Genomic DNA, 23,710 nt, shown 5'->3' with positions numbered 1-23,710 from the left:
TTGTATAGTCATAATCGGTTTTGCAAAGACGCGAATGAGCGGCGTGAGGGCGAGGGCGTGAGATTTTCGCGAAAAGCGCGCGAACCTCACACGCCCTTAGGCCCAGTCTCACTCCCCGTTTTCACCCTCTCGCTCCAGACTTTTCGTTTAACCGCTCGCGCGCGCTCTTAACCTCGGCAAAAATACGAGCTGTTTTGCCGTCTTATACGTATGTGGCCATTGATAAAATATAACAGAGTATGTAAAATGAAGCCAAGTTCATGTTGTTTTGAACACCTTAACATCTGCTTTGTATAGGGCTTGTTAACTGTTGGTAGACTCTCTAGGGTATTCAATAAACTTACTATTTGAACATGATTCTACCTCTGGTGTTATCTGTGATCATGACTTTCGAAAAGCTTCAATAGCATAGGCCACAGGGAAAGGAGACCAGACTATGATGAAATGGGAATAAGACACTTACCGGCGTAGTATGGGAAATTTCTCGGCATCACGAACTCAACTCTCAGCCGTTTCTGAACACGCCCGCAGTAATACCGGGCATTATCCGGTTTAGGAAGATACGTTTATTGACCGAAACCCTCACTGGTACTCTCGTGTCTCGTAGAATGAAAGAGGCTATAGTCAAATAACACTTTACCTTAACATCATCAGACATTAACAGGAAAAGTGGAATTGAGATTCCTGAATCGTATAGATGTCCTACGATTAGACAGCACAACAACCGATCAGTATCACTGTGGATTGCTGAAAGAACATTCTTCTCCTCAAATTATGCCACCATTTCTTCGTATCGAAGCCCAACCACCTTAATTGCAATTAAAGTTCTCCGCTGACTAGTTATTGGTTTTCACTTTTTTTTAGGTCCATTTTTCGAGTTTGTTTCTTGCTTTGTAATATAGCGAATGCTGAATTATTTCAAAAAGACATTTCTTAAAGAATCTTCGAGAGCTTCGCTTTGGTCTTATCTTCATATTGTTTGCTTACTTTGAGTGAAAGAAAAAAGCACCTGAATGGGATTAAGAGAACTTTTTTTCAAAGAATATACCTTAATCTAAACCTTTTCTTTTAATAGATTTGTCTAGGAATGACAGAAGTGCGACTCGACCGGGGGAAATGCAAATCCTCTAAGATAAATATAATCATTTTTCTTTTGCCTTAATTTCAACAGCCTGTTGACTCAGGACCCCCTCTTGCTTGATCATAACATTAAAAATGTTTTTGGAGAGAATACACCAGTATCTATAGATATAATATTTCTGGAACTACTCTTCAATCTCTGAGCTAGTCTCGAGGAAAGTCTACAAGATCACCTCCAGGTTTCACCTTCAACAGTTTTAAACATGTTAAAAAGACTTAGTTTAAATTGTGCATCTGTTTAACCACAGGCTACCCAGTATAAGACATTGAACAGTTCGTAGTAATGAGCAACGAACCACAAAAGAACGACAATGTCAAACAAACTGAGCCAAAACCGGTTCATCCCAACAGACCACGGCCCGTCCTAACCTTGTACGTAATTTACTTCTTTTCACCATTTGACCTTTACACACTACAAATAACAGTCGAACCTTCCGTAAAGCAACCGCCCAAAATGCGACGACTTGCGGGAGGTCACTTACGAGAAAATATCCACGGCGGGTCTTTCCTGAGAAGATAGTCCAGATACATCTATACTTTTATTATGGAAGATAATTAATTTTGTTGCATGTAATTTCTAAGCTACGATATGCGTAGTTGCATGTGCTTGCCTAAGTTCTTCGTATGTTCTAAATAGCATTGTTCACACAGTGAACATAGAGGTCAGACAATGCGTGAGGTGATCGTTTACAAGAGGTTAAAAACAGTGCAAAGTCATTAGAATGACAGCCCAAAAAAGCGGGGCGTGACCGCTTACAGGAGGTGGTCGTATACGAGAGGTCCAAGTGTAAGGTTTTGACTGGGAAAAATTTGGTGTTGTGGATAGGTGGTCGCTTACGAGGGGTAGTCCCACATGCAGATTCATCTATAGTTATCACATGTACTCTCACAGGGCGGAACAGTATTTTTTGCTCTAGTCAGGATGGTAAGTTGGATAATCCAAACTTATAAGTGCACAATCATGCACACAAGGCTAAACAAGAAGCGACCCCCATTTTTGTTCCGGAACAAAAAGGAAACAGGATGTTTCAAGTTAAATTTCCTCATCCCATGGATAAATGCTTCAGTGCTGTGACGTTTGAGGCAAAAGTAGTTATCTTTCTAATCATATGGTCCTAAAACATCGAAAAGTTTAAATAACTCGATGCGTCTGTCGTACGCTTGGTCCCATTAGCGCAATTTAAAACCATTCATAAGACGCGAACTATGAAGTTTAAAAGCCAGCTTATCCGAATCACGTTTTCGCTACCGTCAATCACAACTACGATCACAAGCAACAAACCTTGAAACATAAAAAGTCAAAAAATGGATTGAAACCACTAATCACTCATCACAAACAATGGCCTTTTCGATTTTAATTCATGGAAGTAATCTTCTTCTTGATCTCTCTTGCTAACTGAGTTGATTGACGACAGCAGAAGACGCAAACGGTAGTTGGCTTTTGATCTTGGAGTGTTATTGAAAGCCACAGTAACCTTGCCAATGTTCCGTTTCACTGACACCACCTGTGCTTCCGCAGTTGCTGTAAATTTGTTTTTATTAATAAACAATTAGAATTTAGTCCAGCTATAACGCGCTCTCTGATTGGTTGAAGAAGAGCTGAATGCTTTATGAGAGCTTGAGAGTATATAAAAAACGGAGCTAAAACTGTCACTTCATCTGCCAATACACTACACTTCTTTCGTACTCTAGCCGCTTTCTGCGTGCTTCAGTTACAACAGAACAGAGCACAGTCAAGGGACGCCTTTTTTTGTTAATGAAAAAGCAGTTTGCTGTTAATAATTTAGATTTGTTTCTGCTAGAACAAAAATAGCTAGGAGGAAGCTGCAATTATTTTAAATAATGTGTGGGTTTTGTTACTATTTAAATGAAGTTTGAAGTTTGCGAATTGTCTAAGACTATACTCATTAAACACGTTCATATTATAACAATTGTAGTCTGGATGAATTAATTGTTGTGTCGCTTAAAATGGGAGCAAGCATTAGCTTTCACCTTGGTACTGTATTCCTTTATTAAACAGGCAAAACTCTGGGTTAAAAACTCACAGTAAGCTAATAGCGGAGCTCCACGCGCGGAACCCCATAGCTAAGGAATTGTGGTAATCTACCCATCCGAGAAAATTTGTTAATCACGTGACCGTACACCGAGCGAGCGACCGTCCGTCCGCGCTACAGGCATACCAATGTAAAATAACTCATTCAGGAGGTATGGCAGCCCAAATGCAACTCAAGGTTTTATTTGGAAGGAAATAATGGCCGCCAGGACTTTTAGAAAGAAAAAAACAACAACAAAGTCGTGTCTTTTTATGTTTACACTATCGTGGACAATAGACTGAAAGAGCTAGAGCTAAATCTATATATTATGCAAGCACAGTTTGACAATAAACCTTCATTAAGCGGCTATACCCTTGGGACATCCGCTTGATGGCCCTTGATGAAGGTTGGCAGCTGAAAAGAGGATTGTCAGAAATTTCCAAAATCTTTAGAAGAAACTTCTCTTTGTTCTGAAACAAAAACCTTTAGAGGTTTCTGACAACTTCCACTTCCTTTGTACGGTTACGATGGTTTCGTGTGAGCAGATCACCAAAACGCGTGAACTTCCGGTCGAAAATTCGTCCGCTCGGCACTGGTAAAGATAATTCTACAATTATTTTGGGACTTCGATCGCTGACCGCTTAATAGATGGCGGCTGCTTAATAGGTGGCAACTTAATGGCGGTTAAACTATACTCAAAAAAATATAAGGCTATAAATGATAGACTATTGCGGCTGCAATTAAATTGTCAGAACTGTTTACAACATTAACTAGGCGTCAAGGTTACGCTTGCTTCTAAAAGGGTTTGAAATTAAGGAAAGGAAACCATTAAGTGGGACTGAGAGAAACTTTATTTGAACAGTTCTCAGTTTACGGTTATCCTTATAATTTAAAACAGCGATCATTTCGGGGAAGGTGTAGGAATCTGTTTATCTTCACGTCCAACATAGAAGGCCTTGACGTCAGCCCAGGGAATGAATGCGTTGCTAACTTGAGCAAACATTTTCCATCTCTCTTCCTTCAAGATACCCAATCAGCTCACTGCAGTATTTGCTGGAAAGGTAAGCGCTATGTTAGAAGTCATTATGTGAAAAAACAATAAGCCTTTAAAACCATTTAACATTTCCCAGTGAGCAGCAAAGTCCTCGAACCACCGCACAGTTAAACATTGCTAAATTTTGTCTTTCTTTTAAGCCCGAAGCTTAGATTCGCCATACCTTGTAGAAGGAAGATTTTTAAATGCTATAGTTTCAGGGGTGGATCCAGGATTTTTCTTAGGGGAGTGCACCACTAAAGAATCACCATTTCAACTACCATTTTTACGGCGTTTAATAGAAATTCTTCAACCTCGTCCCATGTTTTACTTCAACACCAATAAACGACAAAGTTTTTTTGTTTTTGTTTTTGTTTTGTTTTGTTTTGTTTTGTTTTTTTTTCCCAGAAAATCATGCAGTTGTATTGGAAAGCCGCAGGTCACCTTAGGGGAGGGTACGCACCCCTTGCCCCCTCTCCCTAGATCTACCTTTGAGTTTTGTTTCTTTGTAACTAGAAATTTTAAAAATATCTTCCTTTTTTAGGTTCTGAATTACAGCCCGGATCGTTGAACCTTTAAAAGTTCATTAACAGAAATAGCAAAGGACAGGAGGCCAGGCCCGGGTAAGAAAACACCAAATAACAACCCAAACATTTGCAATGGGTCAAAACAACAAAGCATGTTACAACATGTTTTGAAAAACAGATGTTTTGTTTGCTCAAAGGCCCTACCCTTTGTACGGAAAACATAAATAATAACTGTGGTTAAAAGCCCTTAAATGATTACTCGAAGCGAACAGAAAGCAGCTATTAGCATGAGTGGGTAGCAGTCGAGTGAGAAAGTAAGGTTGTAAATAATGGCGATACCAGCAATTTTAACTCAGCAATTATTTTTTGTGAAAGTTTGGGCGAAATTTACAATAATAAAAAAGTAAGTTGTATACATTTTTGGTAGGTCTGAAAAAACAGGCCCACCGTTCGGTTAGTGATCTCGAATCCTGGTAATGGGCAGAAGGGTTGTAGCAGCGAAGTTCTTTATCTTATTTTGTATACAAAAGAAGCTAAGATAGTAAAAGTTTAATCCTTGATTGGCGTATATATTTATTCAAAAATATTTTTTCGGCTACGATAACTGGCATAATTAGTCTGCAATGCAACATTTTTCCAGTCTCTTTGTGAATATGTAATGGAAATTCGAGTTTAATGGTGGACATATTCTTAAAACGTACCCGGGGGGGAGGGTACTCCCTACAATGGCCCTTGTACGGGGAGGCTCCGTCCAAAAAGAAAACCTTATTTAGGCTTCAGGTACATAAAAGAGTGAGGATTTACAGGCTGAAGTATACAAAAGGGTACGAAAACTTATCATTTTGGTCTGTAAAAAGGCCCGAAGGGCTAACCAATGCATTTCATGGCTGTGAAAAAGTAAAAAAAGAAAACGTTCTAGTTTTGTGATTTATTCATATTCAGACATTGGATCAAAACAGCAGCTAAAAATGTATACAAAGTTCCAAACTAGGTATGTGATAGGGGTACCTTTTCTGTCATAAATGGTACACAAAAAGGAACAGTCCATGGACCTACGTCCCTTATAAATCGTTCTTGTGTACTCCCACCTTCCAGTGACAAAAAACGTTCTACCAGGAGATCAATTACTTCTTAGTGACTCGCAGTTCAATGAGCGCCAACATTAACAGCTAAAATTCACATAGATTTTTTGCCCTCAGTTTCCAGTCAAGCAACTCAACGTACTCTCCCCTCAACCGCTGCTTTTGATTTTTTTTTTTTGTTTTGTTTTTCCACAGGTTAAGGCAAGGGGTTTATTTCAGCGTTAACAAAATTATCAAGAAATTAAAGTTAAGGTGAGCACTCTATCGAAGAATTTTTGTCGATGTACAATCTCCATTCTCGATATTTAAGGAGTCGACGTCAACCCTCTTAGCCCACCTTCTAATGAACTTCCCTTTTTCAACTAACTAAACTTTATTCGATTTCTCTCTGAAGGGAGGAGAAAAGAGAATTTAAAAGAAAACAATGGTCTCCAGGATGTTCTCTTCAGCCGAGTGCAGCACATGGTATGTGGTATCCCTTACTATAACTGTTGCTGTGGTCGTAGTAAACCTCCTATCAATTATTCTTTTTGCAAACAACAGTAATCTTCGCACTCGTGCCATGTACTTGGTTATAAACTTGACCGTGGCTGATATGTTTGTTGAAGGAAGTGCCACTTTCTTTGCAGTATTTCATTTCCTCCTCTACGGTTGCGAAGTTGGAAATTTATTTTTCATCTTTATTGTTGAGAGGGAATATAAATGGCCACCTATTTTGCTTGTGCTTGCCATGGCCGAGGTGTGGCTTTCTCTCACCTCTTTAATAGGCATTGCATTAATTTCTTTAGATCAGATGCATGCAACGTTCCGCCCATTCAGGCACCGCAACATCAAAACATGGGTCTACGTGGTAACAATTGCTGGCGTCTGGATTTTAACTGCTATGATAGTAATTCCCCTTCGGCTGATACGTCTCTACTTGAAAGTGCAACAACAGTGGCAATTGTTATATTTTGTGTACTTATTGCGGTCATATTGTTGCCTTTGCCTTATTGTTATATATGTTTCTCACACCTCCATTGCTTTAAAATTTTGGTGTGGAACCCGTCCTCCGTCCGATGGTGCTGCCAATAGACAAAGAAAAGTGACTGTCACATTATTCATAATGACCATTGTATCTTTGCTGCTGTGGTTACCATATGTTGTATACACTTTTGTTTCTTTTTTTGTTCTGGGTAGGTTTTCTATATCCGGACATATTTACGCTTGAAATTATCTTTTTCGCTTCTATACCACACAAACTCGCTTGTTAATCCCATTTTTTACTCAATCAGAATGCCAGAGTTATTGGTATTATTTAAACGTCGACAAAGACAAAATGTTGCAGCTATTCCTCTTCATGCCCGTTAACACCAAAAAGGAATTCCCGGGACGTCCGCACATTTTCATCGATTCAGTGAAACACCAACAAAATGGTCCCCCGCGCGACTGCCTCAAAGCAAACAATTCCAAATGCAGAAGATTGTTATTGCGACTGTTGAATTTCCTCTTGAAACACAGGCACTGAATAAAAGTTTGCGGAGCTCTACGGACACCAAAATTAAGCGTGTAATTGGACTAAAAATAACTTTGGTACAATTCACATGTCCCAACAAGAGCCATAATAGGACTTGGTACCTTTTATTCTCTCTTGGTAACACTTAATTGTAAGTTCATAATGATGACTAGTCAAAAACAAGAGGGAGGTGGGAGAAATGACCCTTCAAATAAGGAAGAAGAGACAAAATAAGTTTTGTTAAGTTTAATTATTAACTTCAATTACTTAAGACATTTTTTTGTGGTTGTTGTACCTGGCCACAAGTTTTGCCTCTTTGAGCTAAGTAATTGCTGCGGTATGTGGGAATGAAGTTTTAGCAATGATGGAGAGGTTGTACCTATTAGGCTAGCTATGGTCAAACTATACTGGATAGCTTTTGTGTCGCCACGAAAATCATACCGAACGGTGATTTCGACGCGATTTCAATGACGGAGCGAAACTGCGTCACGCCGATCTCTAAAGTAGAAAGTCACGCATTGGATACATTAGGCGTTTATACTTTGCCGGACAACTTGTCGTGTCGGCTTACTTTTGACTGCTTTTGTTTGCCATCTTTTTATGTATTATCTAGCAATTCTATTGAGATGAAAAAGTCCGGGCACGTTTTTGAAGCTGTTTAAATCACTTACAGCAAGTGTTTTAAACATTAAATCCACTGTTCAGCTAATCTTTTCTTGGCATTTTTAATCAGTATAAAGTATGCTTCTTAAACAGGGAATTGAATTTCCGAGTTCCAAAAACTTTCAATTTTCAAGGAAGCAAGGCTAAGTTTAAACTCCTTTTTTTCGATCACGAGTTTAACTTGCATGAGAACAACAAATCATTTTCGTCCAAATCATTTCGCTTTGAAACAGAGGCTTGAAGCAACTCGGAAATAGCCAATTAATCTTGTACATTTGCATTCAGAATTAGTTGTTATCAAAGCACTTGTTGTTATACACGGTTTCAGTGTAAATTACGTCTTTTTTTTTCTACTTTCTGAAACACTACTACGAATGTAGACTGGAAAACAGTCGGGTTTTTTTTTCATAATTTGTTTTGCAAAGACGCGAAGGGCCGGAGTGAGATTTTCGCGAAAAGCGCGCGAGCCTCACACGCCCTTAGGCACAATCTCACTCTCCGTTTTCACACTCTCGCTCCAAACTTTTGGTTTGACCGCTCACGCGCGCGTTCTTAACCTCGGCAAAAATACGAGCTGTTTTGCCGTCTAATAAGTATGTGGCCATTGATAAAATATAAGAGAGTATGTATAATGAAGGCAAGATCATGTTGTTTTGTATACCTTAACATCTCCTTTATAGGGCTTGTTAACTGTTGCTAGACTTTCTAAAATGTCTGTGTCAGTAAAGTAAACCAATTTAGAGTATTCAATAAACATACTATTTAAACATGGTTTTACCAGTGGTGTTTTCCGTGATCATGACTTTTTAATAATAGCTTAGGTCACTGGAAAAGGAGAGAATATTACGAAATGGGAATAAGACACTTACACTGTAGTATGGCAAACTTGTCAGGTAACTCTCAAAAGCCCGTAATTTTTTGTCAATTCTGAGACTGTTACGCCTTTACTGTCATGAAAGATATTATTCATCGTTGTGTGGTGTATAAAGGGTTCGTTTTTATCGTTTGTCTTACGATTATGAAAGGGATATACGCCATGACGAACTCAACTCTCAGCCGTTTCTGAACACGCCAATAATACCGGGCATTATCCTCTTTGGGATGACGTTAAGTTTATTGACCGAGACCCTCACTGGTACTCTGACTCGTGTTTCGTAGGATCACTGCAGTTCACTGAGGGAACAGTATCTTCCCCTAACAATGCCAACACTTCCTCGGATCGAAGCCCAGCAACAACGTAACCTTAATTGAAATTAAAGTTCTCCGCTGACCAGTTATCGGTTTTCAATTGATCGTAGGATGGGGTCCATTTTTCCAGTTTACTTCTCGCTTGTTAATATAGCGAATGCTGAATTATTTTAAAAAGACGTTTCTTAAAAGAATCCTCGAGAACTTCGCTTTAGGCGTTGGCTAAATCTGCATATTATTTGCTTACCGTGTTTGAAGGGAAAAAGCGCTGGAATGGGATTAAGAGAATTGTTTTCAATGCATATATCAGTCTTAATCTAGCCTAACCATTTTCTTTCATTATTTTCATGTAGGAAAGATGGAAGTGCGACTTTATTATAACCGAGGAAAATTCTAATCCCCTAAGTTAAATACAGTCATTTTTCTTTTGCCTTAATTTCAACAGCATGTTTTACTCAGGACCCCCTCTTGCTTGATCAAAAGATTAAAAATGCTAGTTGGAGAGAATACACCAGTATCTATATAACATTTCAGGAACCTTTCTCTTCAATCTCTGAGCTCGAACTGAGATAAAAAAAAAAAAAAAAAAAAGTCTCCATGATCACCTCCAGCGTTCACTTTCAACGGTTTTAAACATGTTAAAAAGACTCAGTTAAAATTGTGCATCACTTTAACCACAGACTACCCAATATCAGACATTGAACAGTTCGTAGTAATGAGCATCGAACCACAAAGGAACGGAAATTTCAAACAAACTGAACTATAAGGCTTTGAGTGGAAAAAAATTGACGTTTTGGATTGGTGGTCGCTTATGGGAGGTGATCGCATATGGAGGTTCATCTATAGGTCATGTGTTATCCTACAGGGCTGACCAGTATTTTTTGCCTTAGTTTACACTACGTTGCATAATCCAAACTTATAAGTGCACAATGATACACACAAGGCTGAACAAGAAGCGACCACCATTTTTGATGCGGAACAAAACCGAAACAGGATGTTTCAAACTAAATTTCCTCATCTCATGGATAAATGCTTAAGTGCTATGACGTGTGAAACTCCTTAATTGAGACAAAAGTAGTTATCTTTCTAATCATACAGTCCTAATGCATCGAAAAGTTTAAATGACTTGATGCGTCTGTCGTAGGCTTGGTCCCATTAGCGCGCGCACTTTAAAACCATTCTTTCGTATTCTAGCCGCTTTCGGCGTGACTCAGTTACAACAGAACAGAGCACAGTCAAGAAACGCTTTATTTGTTAATTAAAAAGTAGTTTGCAGTTTATAATTTATATTTCTTTTTACTAGAACGAAAAACAGAAGGAAGCTGCAATTATTTAAATAATATGCGGGTTTTGTTACTATTTAAATGCAGTTTGCGAGTTGTATAAGACTATACTCATTATACACGTTAATATCATAACAATTGTAGCCTGGATGAATAAGTCGTTGTGTCGCTTAAAAAGGAAAAATTGATCGCGCGGCATGTGCAACAAAACAGAGCACAGTGAAGACTTCTCACTATTTGTTAAATAAAGAGCAGTTAATAATTTATATTTGCTTTTGCTAGAACAAAAGAAAAAAGAAATCAGCAATTATTCCGAATAATATTTGAGTCTTTTTAGTATTTAAATGAAGTTTGAATTTTTCATTAAAAGGTGTACTCAGAACACGAGTTCATATGATAATACATGTCAAATTCAAGGTTAAAAATTCACAGTAAGCTAATATGCAAGAACAGTAGAACAACCTTTAGGATTGCTTTCCACTGCCACGTAACTTCAATCTTCTTGCGAACGCGCGTAAAATTTACGTGCCGTCTTACTCATAGAGTAATCAGTCAGAGTTCCGTCAAAACTCTAATGCGAGAAATCGAAACTACAATTTTCAACACATCTTTAAGTCAGTTATCTGTTCGCTGACCTAGACCGGATCAGTAAAATAGCGCTCTAAAACTCTTAACAGTTAGTTAAGGAGTACTTGGAATGCATAAAGGTGTGATCTGGCCTCACAAAAGGGAAAACAACAGAAAGATTCGGCTATTGTTAGTTTACCCCGCCTACTCCACGATGAAGAGTACTGCTGCGCGTGACAAAGACTCCTGTTCAGCATTTTAGAATAACAATAAGCGATATTACAGACTAAGAAGCTTCCACCGACTGTAATTAAATGTCGCAAGAACAATAGTCATTTCTCCCGATGAAAGAGGCGACGCTTTTTAGTTTACTTTAATTAACTTTTACGTTTACGCGCGACCTTCAATACATTGCCTCTTTTTTATTTACGCGCGTAAAATATACGTGTTTACTTAAGTCAATTTTACGCGTCAGCGGAAACCCACCCTATGTACTTTAGGTTTGCTTGGTTACACTGACCGTGAGGAGTCTGCGAACGAGAAAAGAAGAAAAGAAAGTGAGGGGTTGCTATTCTCCTTTCTCTCCCCATTAATACAGGAGAGTGGTGCCTGCAGAGGATCGAGGTCACACTCTACCGGACGAATTTTCGACCGGCTGAAAAATTGGACCGGACACTTTGTTCATACGGGACTTTGAACTGCTAGACGTCTGATTTCTTTGTACCGTTAAGGTAGTTTCATGTAAAAAGAAAACCCAAACGTGTAAATTTCAACTGGTGGAAAAATCGTCCGACGCACCTTGTGAACATAATTCTCCAATTATTTTGGGACTTTCATTACTGGCCGCTTAATCATGAGGTTAAACTTAACTCAAAAAAATATGCTATGGGGCTAATTAATAGACTATTAAGGCTGCAACTGTCACAACTGTTTAGAATATTAACTCAAGCGTCACGTTCACTCTTGCTATTAAAAGGGTGAGAAATTAAGGAAAGGACACCATTTACTGGGAGTACATACGAAACTTGATTTGAACCTTTTTCACTGAAAGTTTATCCTTATGATTCAAAAACGTTTACGTTGAACAAAGAAACCCTTGACGTCAGTCCAGGGAATGAATCCGTTGCAGACTTGAGCAAAAAATTTTCAGCTCTCTGCTTCCTTCAAGATATCCTTCAACGCAACCAAGCAGCTCAGTATTTGTTGGAAAGGTAAGCGCTAAGTTGTTGTAAGAAAGAAACAACGATAAGCCTTTAAAACAATTCCTGTCCTCGCATGATCGCGAAGTCATCTTGGTAATAGTCACCGCCGCACAGTTAAACCTCACTGAATTTTGTCTTTCTTTTAAAAAGAAGCTTAAATTCGCCATACCTTGCAGAAAGAGGTTTTAAGACGCTATAGTTTTTATTTTGTGTGTTCTTTTGTAACTAGAAATTTGAAAAATATCTTCATCTTTTTAGGTTTTGAATAATACTAGATCGGTGAGCGTTTAAAAATTCAACAAAGGATAAGCAAGAAAATACCAAGTAACAACCCAAACATATGCGATGGAACAAAACAGCAAAGGATGCTGACCACATGTTTTGAAAAATATATGTTTCGTTTGCTTCAAAGTCCCTATCCTTTAACGGGAAACTGACTTAAAAAAAGTGATTGTGGTTACAAACCGATAAACGGTTACAGGAAGCTAACAGAAAGCAGCTGTTAGTAAGAATGGGTAGCACAGGTAGCACTCGCCTGAGACAGTTAGGGCGTAAATAATGGCCACCCGCGATGAACAGGAAAGCGCGCACATCCCTAAATTTCGCTAAACCTCTCAGCACAGGCTGAGAGGCTGTAATAAAAGATTTTGTTCCTTCTACGTACTGGAGTCATCAAAAAGGAAGTTCATATTGACAACAAGTTTATCTCAGCGACAATTTTTCTGAAAGGTTTAGCGAAATAAAAAAAAATGTATCTTGTTTACACTATGAGAGGTCTAAAAAAAACAGGACTACCGTTCACCGTTTGGTGAATCGTTGCACGTTGCAGTGGGCAGAAGGGTTGTAGTAGCGAACTTATTTATCGGACTTCGTATACCAAAGAAGCTTAGATGAAGTTTCTTCAATCATTGGGCTTTTTTTAATATTCATTCAAAGATATTTTCGAGGTACGATAACTTGGAAGTTGATTAACTTTTATTGGCACAATTAGTGTGCGATACGATACAGTCTCTTTGTGAATATTTAATGACTTATTCAAGTTTAATGGAGGAAATATTATTGAAACGTACCCCGGGGGTGGGGGGAGGGAGTACTCCCTACAATGGCCCGGATACGGGGAGGCTCCGCCCAGAAGGAATACTTTATTTGGTCTTCATGTATATAAAAGAGTGGGGATTTACTAGCTGAAGTATATGAAAAAGTGGGGAAATCTATCATTTCGGTCTGTAAAAAAGGCCCGAAGGGTTAACAAATGCATTTTATAGCTGTGAAAAAGTGAAAAAAAGCAAAAACAAAAAACGTTCTTGTTTGTGATTTATTCATAGTTTAAAGGACATTGGATCAGAACAGCAGTTAAAAATGTATGCAAAGTTCCAAACTAGGTATGTGATAGGGGTACTTTTTCTGTCATAATTAAATGGTATACAAAAGGGTAAGGGGTTGGACCTCGGGGCGGAGCCTTCCGGTATAAACCGGCCTTTCTTGAGTACTCCCCCCTTCCCAGTGAAATAAGCTTTCTACCAGGTGATCCATTACTTCTTAGTGACTTGCAGTTCAATGAGCGCTAACAATAACAGCTAAAATTCACACATATTTTTTTGTCCTCAGTTTTCAGTCAACTTATTCATCATACTCTCCCCTTAACCACTGCTTTCGATTTTTTCTTCGCACAGGTAAAAGCAAGGGGTTTATTTCAGTGTTAACAAAAGTATCAAGAAATTAAAGTTAAGGTGTGCACTCTATTGAAGAATTGTTGTCAATGTATAATCTCCATTCTTGATATTTAAGGAGTCGACTTCAGTCCTCTTAGTCCACCTTCTAATTAACTTCCTTTTTTCAACTAACCAAACTTTATTCGATTTCTTTCTGAAGGGAGGAGAAAAGAGAATTAAAAGAAAACAATGAGCTCCATAACGGTCTCTTCAGCGGAGTGCAGCACATGGTATGCTGTATTCCTTACTATAGCTTTTTGCTGTGGTTGCAGTGAACCTCCTATCAATCATCCTTTTTGCAAAGAACAGTAATCTTCGCACTCGTGCCATGTACTTGGTTATAAACTTGACCGTGGTTGATATGTTTGTTGGACTAAGTGCCATTTTCGCTCCAGTATTACTTTTCCTCCTCTACGGTTGCGAAGCTGGAAATATAATTTTGATCAGGCCGGAATTGCCACTTATTTTGGTTGTGCTTTCAGTGACAGAGGGGGGACTCCCTCTCACCTCTGTAGCAGGTATTGCAGTAATTTCTTTAGATAGGATGCATGCGACGTTTCGTCCATTCAGGCATCGCAACATCAAAACATGGGCCTTCGGGGTAACAATTGCGGGCGTCTGGATTTTAACTGCGATGATAGTAATTCTCTATCCGTTAATAAGTCTCTATGGGAACTTGCAACAACAGTGGCAATTGGTATTTCCTTCGTACTTATTGCTCTCATATTGCTGCCTTTGCCTTATTGTTATCTGTGTTTCTTACACCTCCATTGCTTTAAAATTTTGGTGTGGAACCCGTCCTCCGTCCCGTAGTGCGGCCAATAGACAAAGAAAAGTGACTGTCACATTATTCATAATGACCATTGTATCTTTGCTGCTGTGGTTACCATATGTTGTACATACTTTTGTTCTACGTTCTGTTCTAGTTAGATTTTCTTTCCTGACACATTTACGCTTGAGATTATCTTTTTCTCTTCTATATCACACAAACTCGCTTGTTAATCCCATTATTTACACAATCAGAATGCCAGAGTTCAGAAGAGCTCTCCTGATATTATTTAAACGTCGACAAAGGCAAAATGCTGCTATTCCTCTTCAAGCCCGTTAATTTACCTTGTCTAAAACTTTATTGTAAGTTCAAATGATTACCAGTCAACTATGTCAACTATTGCTGTTTTGTTGCATGAAACAAAATCTCTTGAAAATAGTAGTTCAATGCATAGTGTTATTACTAACTTTAGATCGATAGAGCAATTTTCCTATAACCTCGAAAAATGGTTTCGGCTAAGTGTTCGTTATTTGTTTTATCAAAGATCAAAACATGGGCTCTTCGTTTTCCCGCTCAAGAAAACCCTAATATGCAGAAGACATTGTTCGATTGGCCAATCGTGTTGCAGTATGTTTTCAAAGCGAAGTATCAATTGATTTCTGGAAAGGTCTCGGGCATGAAGGTTTTAATTTTACCCGAACGTTTCCTTAACCAACCAAAAGCCATTCCTGTTTGTATCCGTTCGATAAACCATTCAAATCGCTCTATTTCCTTTCGTTTGTTGTTCTGTTTCGTTCTCGTGTGTTCATTTCAAGGTCATACGAAAATCGCTCTAAAAAGACTGTAAATACATATAAAAAAACCTGTTTTTCATTTAAAGGGGCTACCTCACGCTATTTGATAATATCTTTTTAAAACAGATAAACAGTCTCTTGACATCAATTGTTAAGGTCCAGTCTTGTTTTAACTTTTTTACATTACATGACATTTAAGCGTTGAAAACGTTTCCTGTTGCCTTTGTAAAGGGTTGGCAAGGATGAATATGGATCGACTTGAAAAAGTTGAGCCAACATTTTCAAGTTTTAATGCTATCCAAAAAAAATTATTATTATTATTATTATTATTATTATTATTATTATTATCATTATTATTATTATTACTATTATATCTTGTTCATAACTCTACGGGAGCAAAGATAAACCTAAAACAGCAATGTCCTCGTACTAGCTCCTTTAATCAATTAAAAAAACCATTACATATTAACTCCTTAATCAGTTCAGTAGGCATGCTTATTGTCTAATGAACTTGAGGAATTGTCCAATGGAAATGACACTTTCCGCGAGCAATTTTTTTTCCTCCTTTACGATTATCATTAAACTGCTGAAATTTCTTTCGCTTGGAGAGCCCTATTGCGAAGGCAGATAGACGCTTTTAAAAACTGTGTAACCCGGGGAGAGGGAGGGAGCTCCGTACAATGCACTACACGGGGTACCATTTTCAGGCTTCAGGCATGCATAGATTAGCTAGTATTTCATATTTAAAGGATAGTGCATTTACAACAGTTAAAAGGGATGCAGCGTTTATTAGGTATGTGAAAGGCATATCATTTCCCAGTAAGGGGTACCTTTTCTGTCAAAAATGGTATCTAAAAGCTGGTAAAGGGTTGGACCATGGGGCGGACCCTAACTTTGTTGAGTAGCCCCCCTCTCCCCCCTCCCATGGGGCTGTGTACTTGGGTTGTTCAGTCTATTTGCATAGTATTTGACCAATGTAGCCTTTGTTATTTTTACAGCTTTTTCCTTTTTCAATGCATTATTAAGAATCCTATTGAAATAAAACACTAAGGGACGTTTTTGCAGTTGTTCAAATCACTCACAGCGCGTTCTTTGAACATTACATAAACTAGAGTAAAACCAGCGACTAAGAACTCGGTTTTTAAGTTAGGTCTCCTCTATACAAGAACGTGTTTAGCCTAAAATTTGAAACAGGACCTTATTTTGCTAAAAATCCATAAAATAAATCTGTGCCGTTGTGCAAGTAAAACAAGTCAACATTTAGGGTCCTCTTTGGAGACATAGAAGCCTTATAGCTCCAACTGCAATGTCATGGTAGGCGGGTTTTACAAAAGGAATGACTGGATACAATGTATTTTTTCTTCAGAAAATGAGAACCTTTTAATGAATGTTATTAGTCGCGGGTTTTACTGTATTTAGCTAATTCATCTTTTCGTAATTGATGTTTTCAATCAAGATAAAATATGCGTTATCAACAGGCAATTTCCGAGTTCCACAAACCCTCACTTTCCGAGCAAAGCTAAGTGCAAATCCTTTTTGTGATAATAAGTTTCATTTGCATGGGAGTAGAAAAAAGTCATTTTTGTCACAGTCATTTCGCTTAAAAACGTACAGAAGCTTGGGGTGACTCAGAGATAGCCTGTTAATATTATACATTTAGATCTTTAGAATTAGTTGTTATACACGATTTTATAGTGTATCTTTTCTTCTTTTACTTTGTGAAACACTACTTCGTATGTAAACTGCAAAACAGTCGGTTTTTTCCCTCATAATCGGTAATACAAAGGCCCAAAGGGCAGGCTTGAGATTTTCGCGCGAAGCGCGGGAGCCTCACACGCTCGTGGGTCCAGTATCACTCGCCCTTTTCCACCTTCCCACCTTTCGATTAACCGCTCGCGCGCGCGTCCTTAACAAAAGCAAAAAGTCGGGCTGTTTTACAGTTTAATACGTTTGTGATCATTGATAAAATATAACAGTGTGTAAAAAGAAACCAATGAAGCCAAGTTCAGTACACCTTAACTTCTGCTTTATACTAGGCTTGTTATTTGTTCCTAAGTCAATAAAGTTAATCAGTTTAAGACTATTCAATAAATTTACTATTTGAACCTGATTTTCCCCGTGTTTTATCTGTGACTCTAATAGGGAAGGAAGAAACTATATTAAAATGGGAATGAGATACTTAATATGGGAAATGTGTCAGCTGTCAACCCTCGGACGTACAAGGGTGAGGGGGAGGGGGGGGGGGGGGTTAGGTTGCTACCTTTACGTAAGGTTTTCTAATTTTTTTCCTAGGCGATAGAACATGAACTCCTGAGGTTTTCTGTACCTGTTCGTTTATCCCTCACCCGCGTTTTGAGGCAAGTTTAGTGATGGTCAGTTACTATAGATACGAGGTATGACGTTATAAGTAGCAGATGGTCAAGCCATTTTCCCGTAAAGCCTGGTTTCCATATAATCGTCCGGATCGTCCTGATCGCCCCAGCAATTTCAAAAAATTTAGAGAGCATCCGGACGTCGACTAGGGCGCCTCAACGACAAGAGACTCGGCCGTGGACGTCAGCGATGTCTCTGAGTCAGACAATAGAATTTTTGCGCGTGTTTCGCAAACAAGCCAAACATAATGATGCAGATGATGGATTTTAAACGGAGAGCCAACCTCAAGTCTTGCTATCTTCCTTTTCTCTCGATTTTACGACGTCCACAAGCAAGAAGAGTTCCACGAAGACATAGTATCACGTGAAGAATTTGACTTTCTCTAGTTTCAAATAGCGTCAATACGCGATGCGAACACTTTTGTATTATTTTTTTACTTCAGCGGCGTCCAGGCTGAATTTATTCTCTATAACCAGAATAGTAGTGATGATTTCTGGGATAGCCTTCGATAGTTCTGATCGTCTCAGTCGTCTGAGAGCGTTTCCATATGATCATTTCAAAATTTACACGATCATCCCCATCGTTCGGATAGAACTCAACTCTATCCAAGCGATCGAGGTCGTCTCAGTCGTCTGGGTCGTTTGTGATCGTCCGGGTAGCGTTTCCACATAATCGTTCCGATCGTCTGAACAATATTTGAGATGACTGGGGGAAGATCGGGACGATCAGGACGATCCATGGAAACGAGGCTTAGGCGGCCATTTTCCGTGGGGTGCTGCTGCGGACGCTGTCAGGGTTTACGAGATAGATTATATCTTTGGTTTTTAAACTCCTGTTTCGCCTGTGACATTTTGTCTGAATCTTGTATTTTTAATAATATATCAACGACAGATCGCTTTTTGTCACTTAAATTTATATCAGTTTCAGTGTTTTTTTGTCTCTTTTTTTGCACATACACGTCCGATCACACTTCAAAATGTAGGTACATCATTCTGAGAATTGTATTTTCCATTTAAACCGTTTAAGTCATTTTACGTTTTTAAAGAGAATACAAAATGATGTTGACTTGTTGGGTAGAGCTACTGTATAGTCGCACTGAAGAGCACCTGAAACAAAGGATGACAAAAATGGCGGCGGTCAGAGCGAGCGGTTCAACCTTAGTCTGCGTAGCAGGCGCTTGGAAGTAATGGGTACCAAAAAGACTGAGCGCGAGGGAGGCACGCAAGGGAAGAGGGAGCCCTGTCCCCTCGCATGTCTACCTCGCGCGGCCCGTTTTTTCTTTACTTCCAAGCGTCCGCTACGCAGGCTAGTTCAACCCTAAGTAATAAAATATTAAAAAATGCATAACATGAGAAAATTTGATAACATTACGGAAAAAAAATAACAGTCACGTCTACAACATTTTTTGAACTGAAACATAACGAGAAACAAAGGTGGTAACAAACCCCCTATGAAGTCTGAACTACGTGGCGACACTAGCCCGCGTAGCAGGCGTTTTCGTGCGGGAACGAGGAACGAGAGTCAAAGACCGCGCGAAAAATGGCGCGAGTAAATTCCCGTTCCTCGTTCTTTCCTTGCTCCGAAACCAAACAGAAAAGCTTGCTACGCAGGCTAATGCGACGCGAAATCCACAACTACTTCTTCTTCTTCGGATGGTGGGCTATACTGAGTGTTAGCTCTCAAATTATGACCATCGGTATCAATTACGGTCATTACATGGTGACTATTTTTTATTGGGCTGCCCATTAGGGCAACGTTCAATCAAGAAATACCTCTTGTTCGTGTCGAAAAAAGACCAAATGGCGGACGGAATTCCTAGAAAACTGTTCATGTCCCTTTCCCGCTGGGGCCGATTTTTGCGGGGAGGGGACGCTTCATTTCAGGTCGTCTGGCGAACAGACTTGGAAGTCGATTTGGAACGAACACAAAATTATTTTGTGGAGTTATTGGCCCTATATCTACGCCGAATCATTATCTAAATACAGTATTCGATGGTGTAATTAGCCTGCGCGGGAGCTGCAGAAACAATGCCCTCCCACGGTTCCCACGGAAAAAGCTTTAACTTATTGCAATTTTCTCCCTGCTTGTGTAAAGTCTTTCCTTATAAGAAAGGAATAATCAATATCAAGAGCCATAATAGGACACTGTCCTATTATGATCTCTTGTCAATATGCTATTTGCAAATCGCCCCGTCAAAATTCACTTGAATAGTTAGATGGGCTTTAAATACAATATCCAGATAGAAATAAAACTGAAAGTTAATTTGCTTTGCGAGATTAAGAAACAAAAAATTACTGTTATATAACAGTATTTGAAACATCAAAAGTTGGCCCGTTACGTTTCAAGAGTAGAACGACAGTGAGTTATATAAATAATATTTGCGGTTAGATTAAATAAGTCACGTTTTACTGTCATGCTATATTTTTGTTTCTTGTTTCAAAAGGCTAACTCACCTATTTTTCTTCATTACGGTAGGGGCCGTTTTCAGGGGAGCTCGTTTTTCATCCCTCCCTGGGGAGGGATGAAAAACGAGCTCCCCTATAAACGCCTGCGTGGGAGGGTAATCTCTGAGTTCTAGCTTAAAAACGAGTTGTTGGCAGACCAATGAATCCCCATTACGGGGGTCTTGTTCCTTAACAATTCAGCTGACGAGACAAAATATATTAACGGAAGTGCTTCAGTACTACTACGAAAAATTAGCCTGCGAGCAAGCTTTCCGACGGCCCGGAGGCGCGGCCTACATAAGGGGGGACCGGACTAAGTCTCAAAAAAATGCGTATTGTAACCTTAGAGCATCGCGATTTGCCTTTCTAGCGAGCGATCAACAAAATTACAATTTATTGATCTTGAAGTTTCCTTTATTTTCAAATAAAAGCAGCTTTTCAGTTCGTCTTCTATTAGCTGATTTGCTTTACAACATGTTAAGAATAGGTTCGAAAATTCTTCTCGATTTTTTTGCTTTTGACGGTCAATCCAAAAATGCTTGGTTTTTCAGATCTCAGCGCAATCAGCCAGTTTTAAAAATTCTATAAAAGTTTCCAGTCTAAGGAGGGCATTTAGGGGTCCTCACCCCCCGGAATCTCTCCTTGGATTTTTCACTCACGTTTCCGTGTAAATAGGAACCTTACGATTCGACAACGGCGACGTCTATGAAAACGTCACTGAAACATCGTTTAAACTTTTTCGCGATTATCCCAGTTTACCCTCTTATTTAAAAGAAGAGGATTTTGGCTGGAGCTGAGGAGAGGGGAACGCACCCGAGTTGAGACAGGGGTGGTAGAATTTATCGCCTTGCCGTTCCCGTCCCCAAGTAAACTGAAAATTTGGTCATTTCACGTCGTCGTAGTGATGCAGTGACTGCAAAAAAATGTACAAAAAAGGGTGATCCGGAGGGGTGGGGGTACTGTCATATATGGGCTATATAGACATGTGCCGCTGTGAAGGGTATGGTTTTCAAGCAGTTTACCTCGGGATAGGGTATATAAATCAGAGAGTTTGGGTCTAGAAGAGGGTATCTTTTTCCATTTAAACTGATCAATTGGCTGAAGATTGTAGTCTAGACTAGGGAAACCGGGAATTGCCACTCAAGAATATAAAAAAAATCAAGTCGGTTTTGTTTTGGTTGGACTGTGCTAGTGACCTCAGTTGTTTCTGGAAAACAGCTACTCTAGCATAGGGGGGATTTGGGGAGTTTAGTCTAGTATAGGGTTGCAAAATTCACTTGAACTAGCTCTGGTATATATAGGCTAAGGGCGCCAGGGTCCCAGCGGCACATCCCCACCCAAAAAGTCCTAAAGTACCCCCCCCCCCCCCCCCACCGGGAGCGTGATGCACGTGCAGAGTTGTTGTTTTGCTCATTAAACCTATTGTTTTTTGCCGTTCCCGTTGCCGTCGTCATAGTGGTTTCGTAAGGTCCTTAATGGGAACCGTACGTGTCAGGCTGCGTGCGTGTTGAGTAACTAATCCTGTACTAAAATTACGTTAGAGTTGCAAACCGCCAAGTTCCTCAGTTTCGCTTTTGAAGCATAATTTAGGTGGAATTAGTACTTTATTTTATCGTCGGGTGCGGCGACTAGCAGAAATTAAAAAGCTATCATTCTTCTTAAAAAAGAATTACTTATTTACATCTAACCAACACTGTCCTACTGTCTTAGTCTGCACCTTGAAACTAACGCGTCAGCAAGCGGATCTCGTGACACTCGCGCGTGAGGTCTTAATATATTCCCCAATGGAGAGCTTGATAGCAATGTAATACACTTTACACGGACCGTTCCTTACAGTGACACCTCGTAAAACTAAGCCTTTTTCCCATTAAAACGAAACAAATATACAATTTCCCCTTCTAAAGGGCTTATTTCGTCATAATTGTTAAGAATGTTAGGCTGGGTACATTGCTGTTGTGTAAAATTCTTCAGTTCTACTTTTTTTCATCGAGTTTTCCGTAACGCATAAAATTTCCTACTTGTAGACTTTTGCCAAGCAGCATGTTCTGCCGTTGCATGGAACTATTTTGTTGTGTATTAACTTCTGGGCTCCCTTTCATGAACCTTTGGAGTGGACATTGATCGCGATGAACGTTTGGTACGTTTCCGTTCTCCAAAGGAGGTCAGAAGATGAACTTTCAGACAAACTAAAACAAAGCTAGTCCGGAAAAACAAAATAAACCTTAGTAGTGTCTCAAAATCGGGATAAAATTCTGCTCAATAAAATGCGTTCTTTTTGTGCATGAACGCAAGCCAGGAGTCCTCAGTATTCCTTGGATATTCCTGTTTTGCTGAAGCATCACATCCGGAAGTACGCTTTAGGGGGAATGGGATCGATTTCCGGTGGAATGTGCAATTGGCCTTGTCGTGTCCACAAAATGTCTGCGGTGGAAGCGCGAACGCGAAATAAGTATTAGATTGAACGATATGGATGAATTAGACATGGGCTAACTACAAACAAATATCAATATACGCTTTACAATGGAGCGGGAAACTGACCATGTTCTACCTTTCCTAGATGTTCTAATCAACAACACTGACCCACACCAAAGTGCAACCACCGTTTACCGGAAAAAGACTTTCACAGGTCTCCTTACCAGTTATCTGAGTTTTTGCCCCTTTACCTACAAATTGGGGTTAATCAAAACCTTGATTCATAGAACTTTTAAGATAAACAACACTTGGATGGGGTTCCATACTGACCTTCAAAAATTGTCTGTCATTCTGCGGAGGAATCTCTTCCCTGAAAACCTTATCAACAAATATATTTCTAAATATATTCAGACAGCAGTCAAGGGAGGGAAAACACAGCCCTATTCAGGAGTCGAGCCCCAGGAAACGCCTAAGTTCTTCTTTAAAATCCCTTACATTGGGCACTTCTCAGTCACGGCACAGAGGAGTATACGCAAACGTGCTAACCGGTTATGTAAACCTATTGATTTAAGGTTAGTCTTTACTACTTTCAAAGTCAGGAATCTTTTTAATGTGAAAGATGCTGTCCCTGAGGGGCTACGCACGCGTGTGGTCTATAAATTTTCGTGTGCAAGTTGTAATGCTTGTTATGTTGGTGAAACCAGCCGACACTTCTCCACACGAGTGCGCGAGCACTTACTTTCAGACAGGTCTTCGAACGTTTTTAAACATCTGCAGGGTTCAGAGTTTTGTAGAGCATCATGTACACCGGATTGCTTCGAGATCCTAGACTCTGCAGCCACTAAGTACCAAGTGAAGCTTAAGGAATCCATGTTTATAAAATGGGAGAAGCCCGATCTCAACCAGCAGGTGAAGCACATTAACCTGACTCTCTCCCTGTAAAGAACTAAGCGTCACTCATTTAACTTTGTTTTAGCACGCAATATTGACAAC

At 39.4% G+C, this 23,710-nt stretch overlaps 1 protein-coding gene across 1 annotated transcript in view; it reads left to right on the top strand.

The window, feature by feature from the left end:
- Positions 1-5,701: 5,701 nt before the first annotated feature.
- The window catches only part of LOC140931622 (uncharacterized), a 32,755-nt gene continuing 14,746 nt past the window's right edge, over positions 5,702-23,710 (top strand). Inside the window, exons 1-3 of the mRNA XM_073381419.1 lie at positions 5,702-5,724; positions 6,011-6,067; positions 6,210-6,280. Of these exons, the coding sequence (XP_073237520.1) occupies positions 5,702-5,724; positions 6,011-6,067; positions 6,210-6,280 (151 nt within the window). The remainder of the gene's footprint in view (positions 5,725-6,010; positions 6,068-6,209; positions 6,281-23,710) is intronic.

Source organism: Porites lutea, chromosome 3 (genome assembly GCF_958299795.1).
Source record: "Porites lutea chromosome 3, jaPorLute2.1, whole genome shotgun sequence".
Classification (NCBI taxonomy): Eukaryota; Metazoa; Cnidaria; class Anthozoa; order Scleractinia; family Poritidae; genus Porites; species Porites lutea.
Note: the sequence above shows the minus strand (reverse complement) of the source record. Positions and strands in the feature narration are given on the sequence as shown.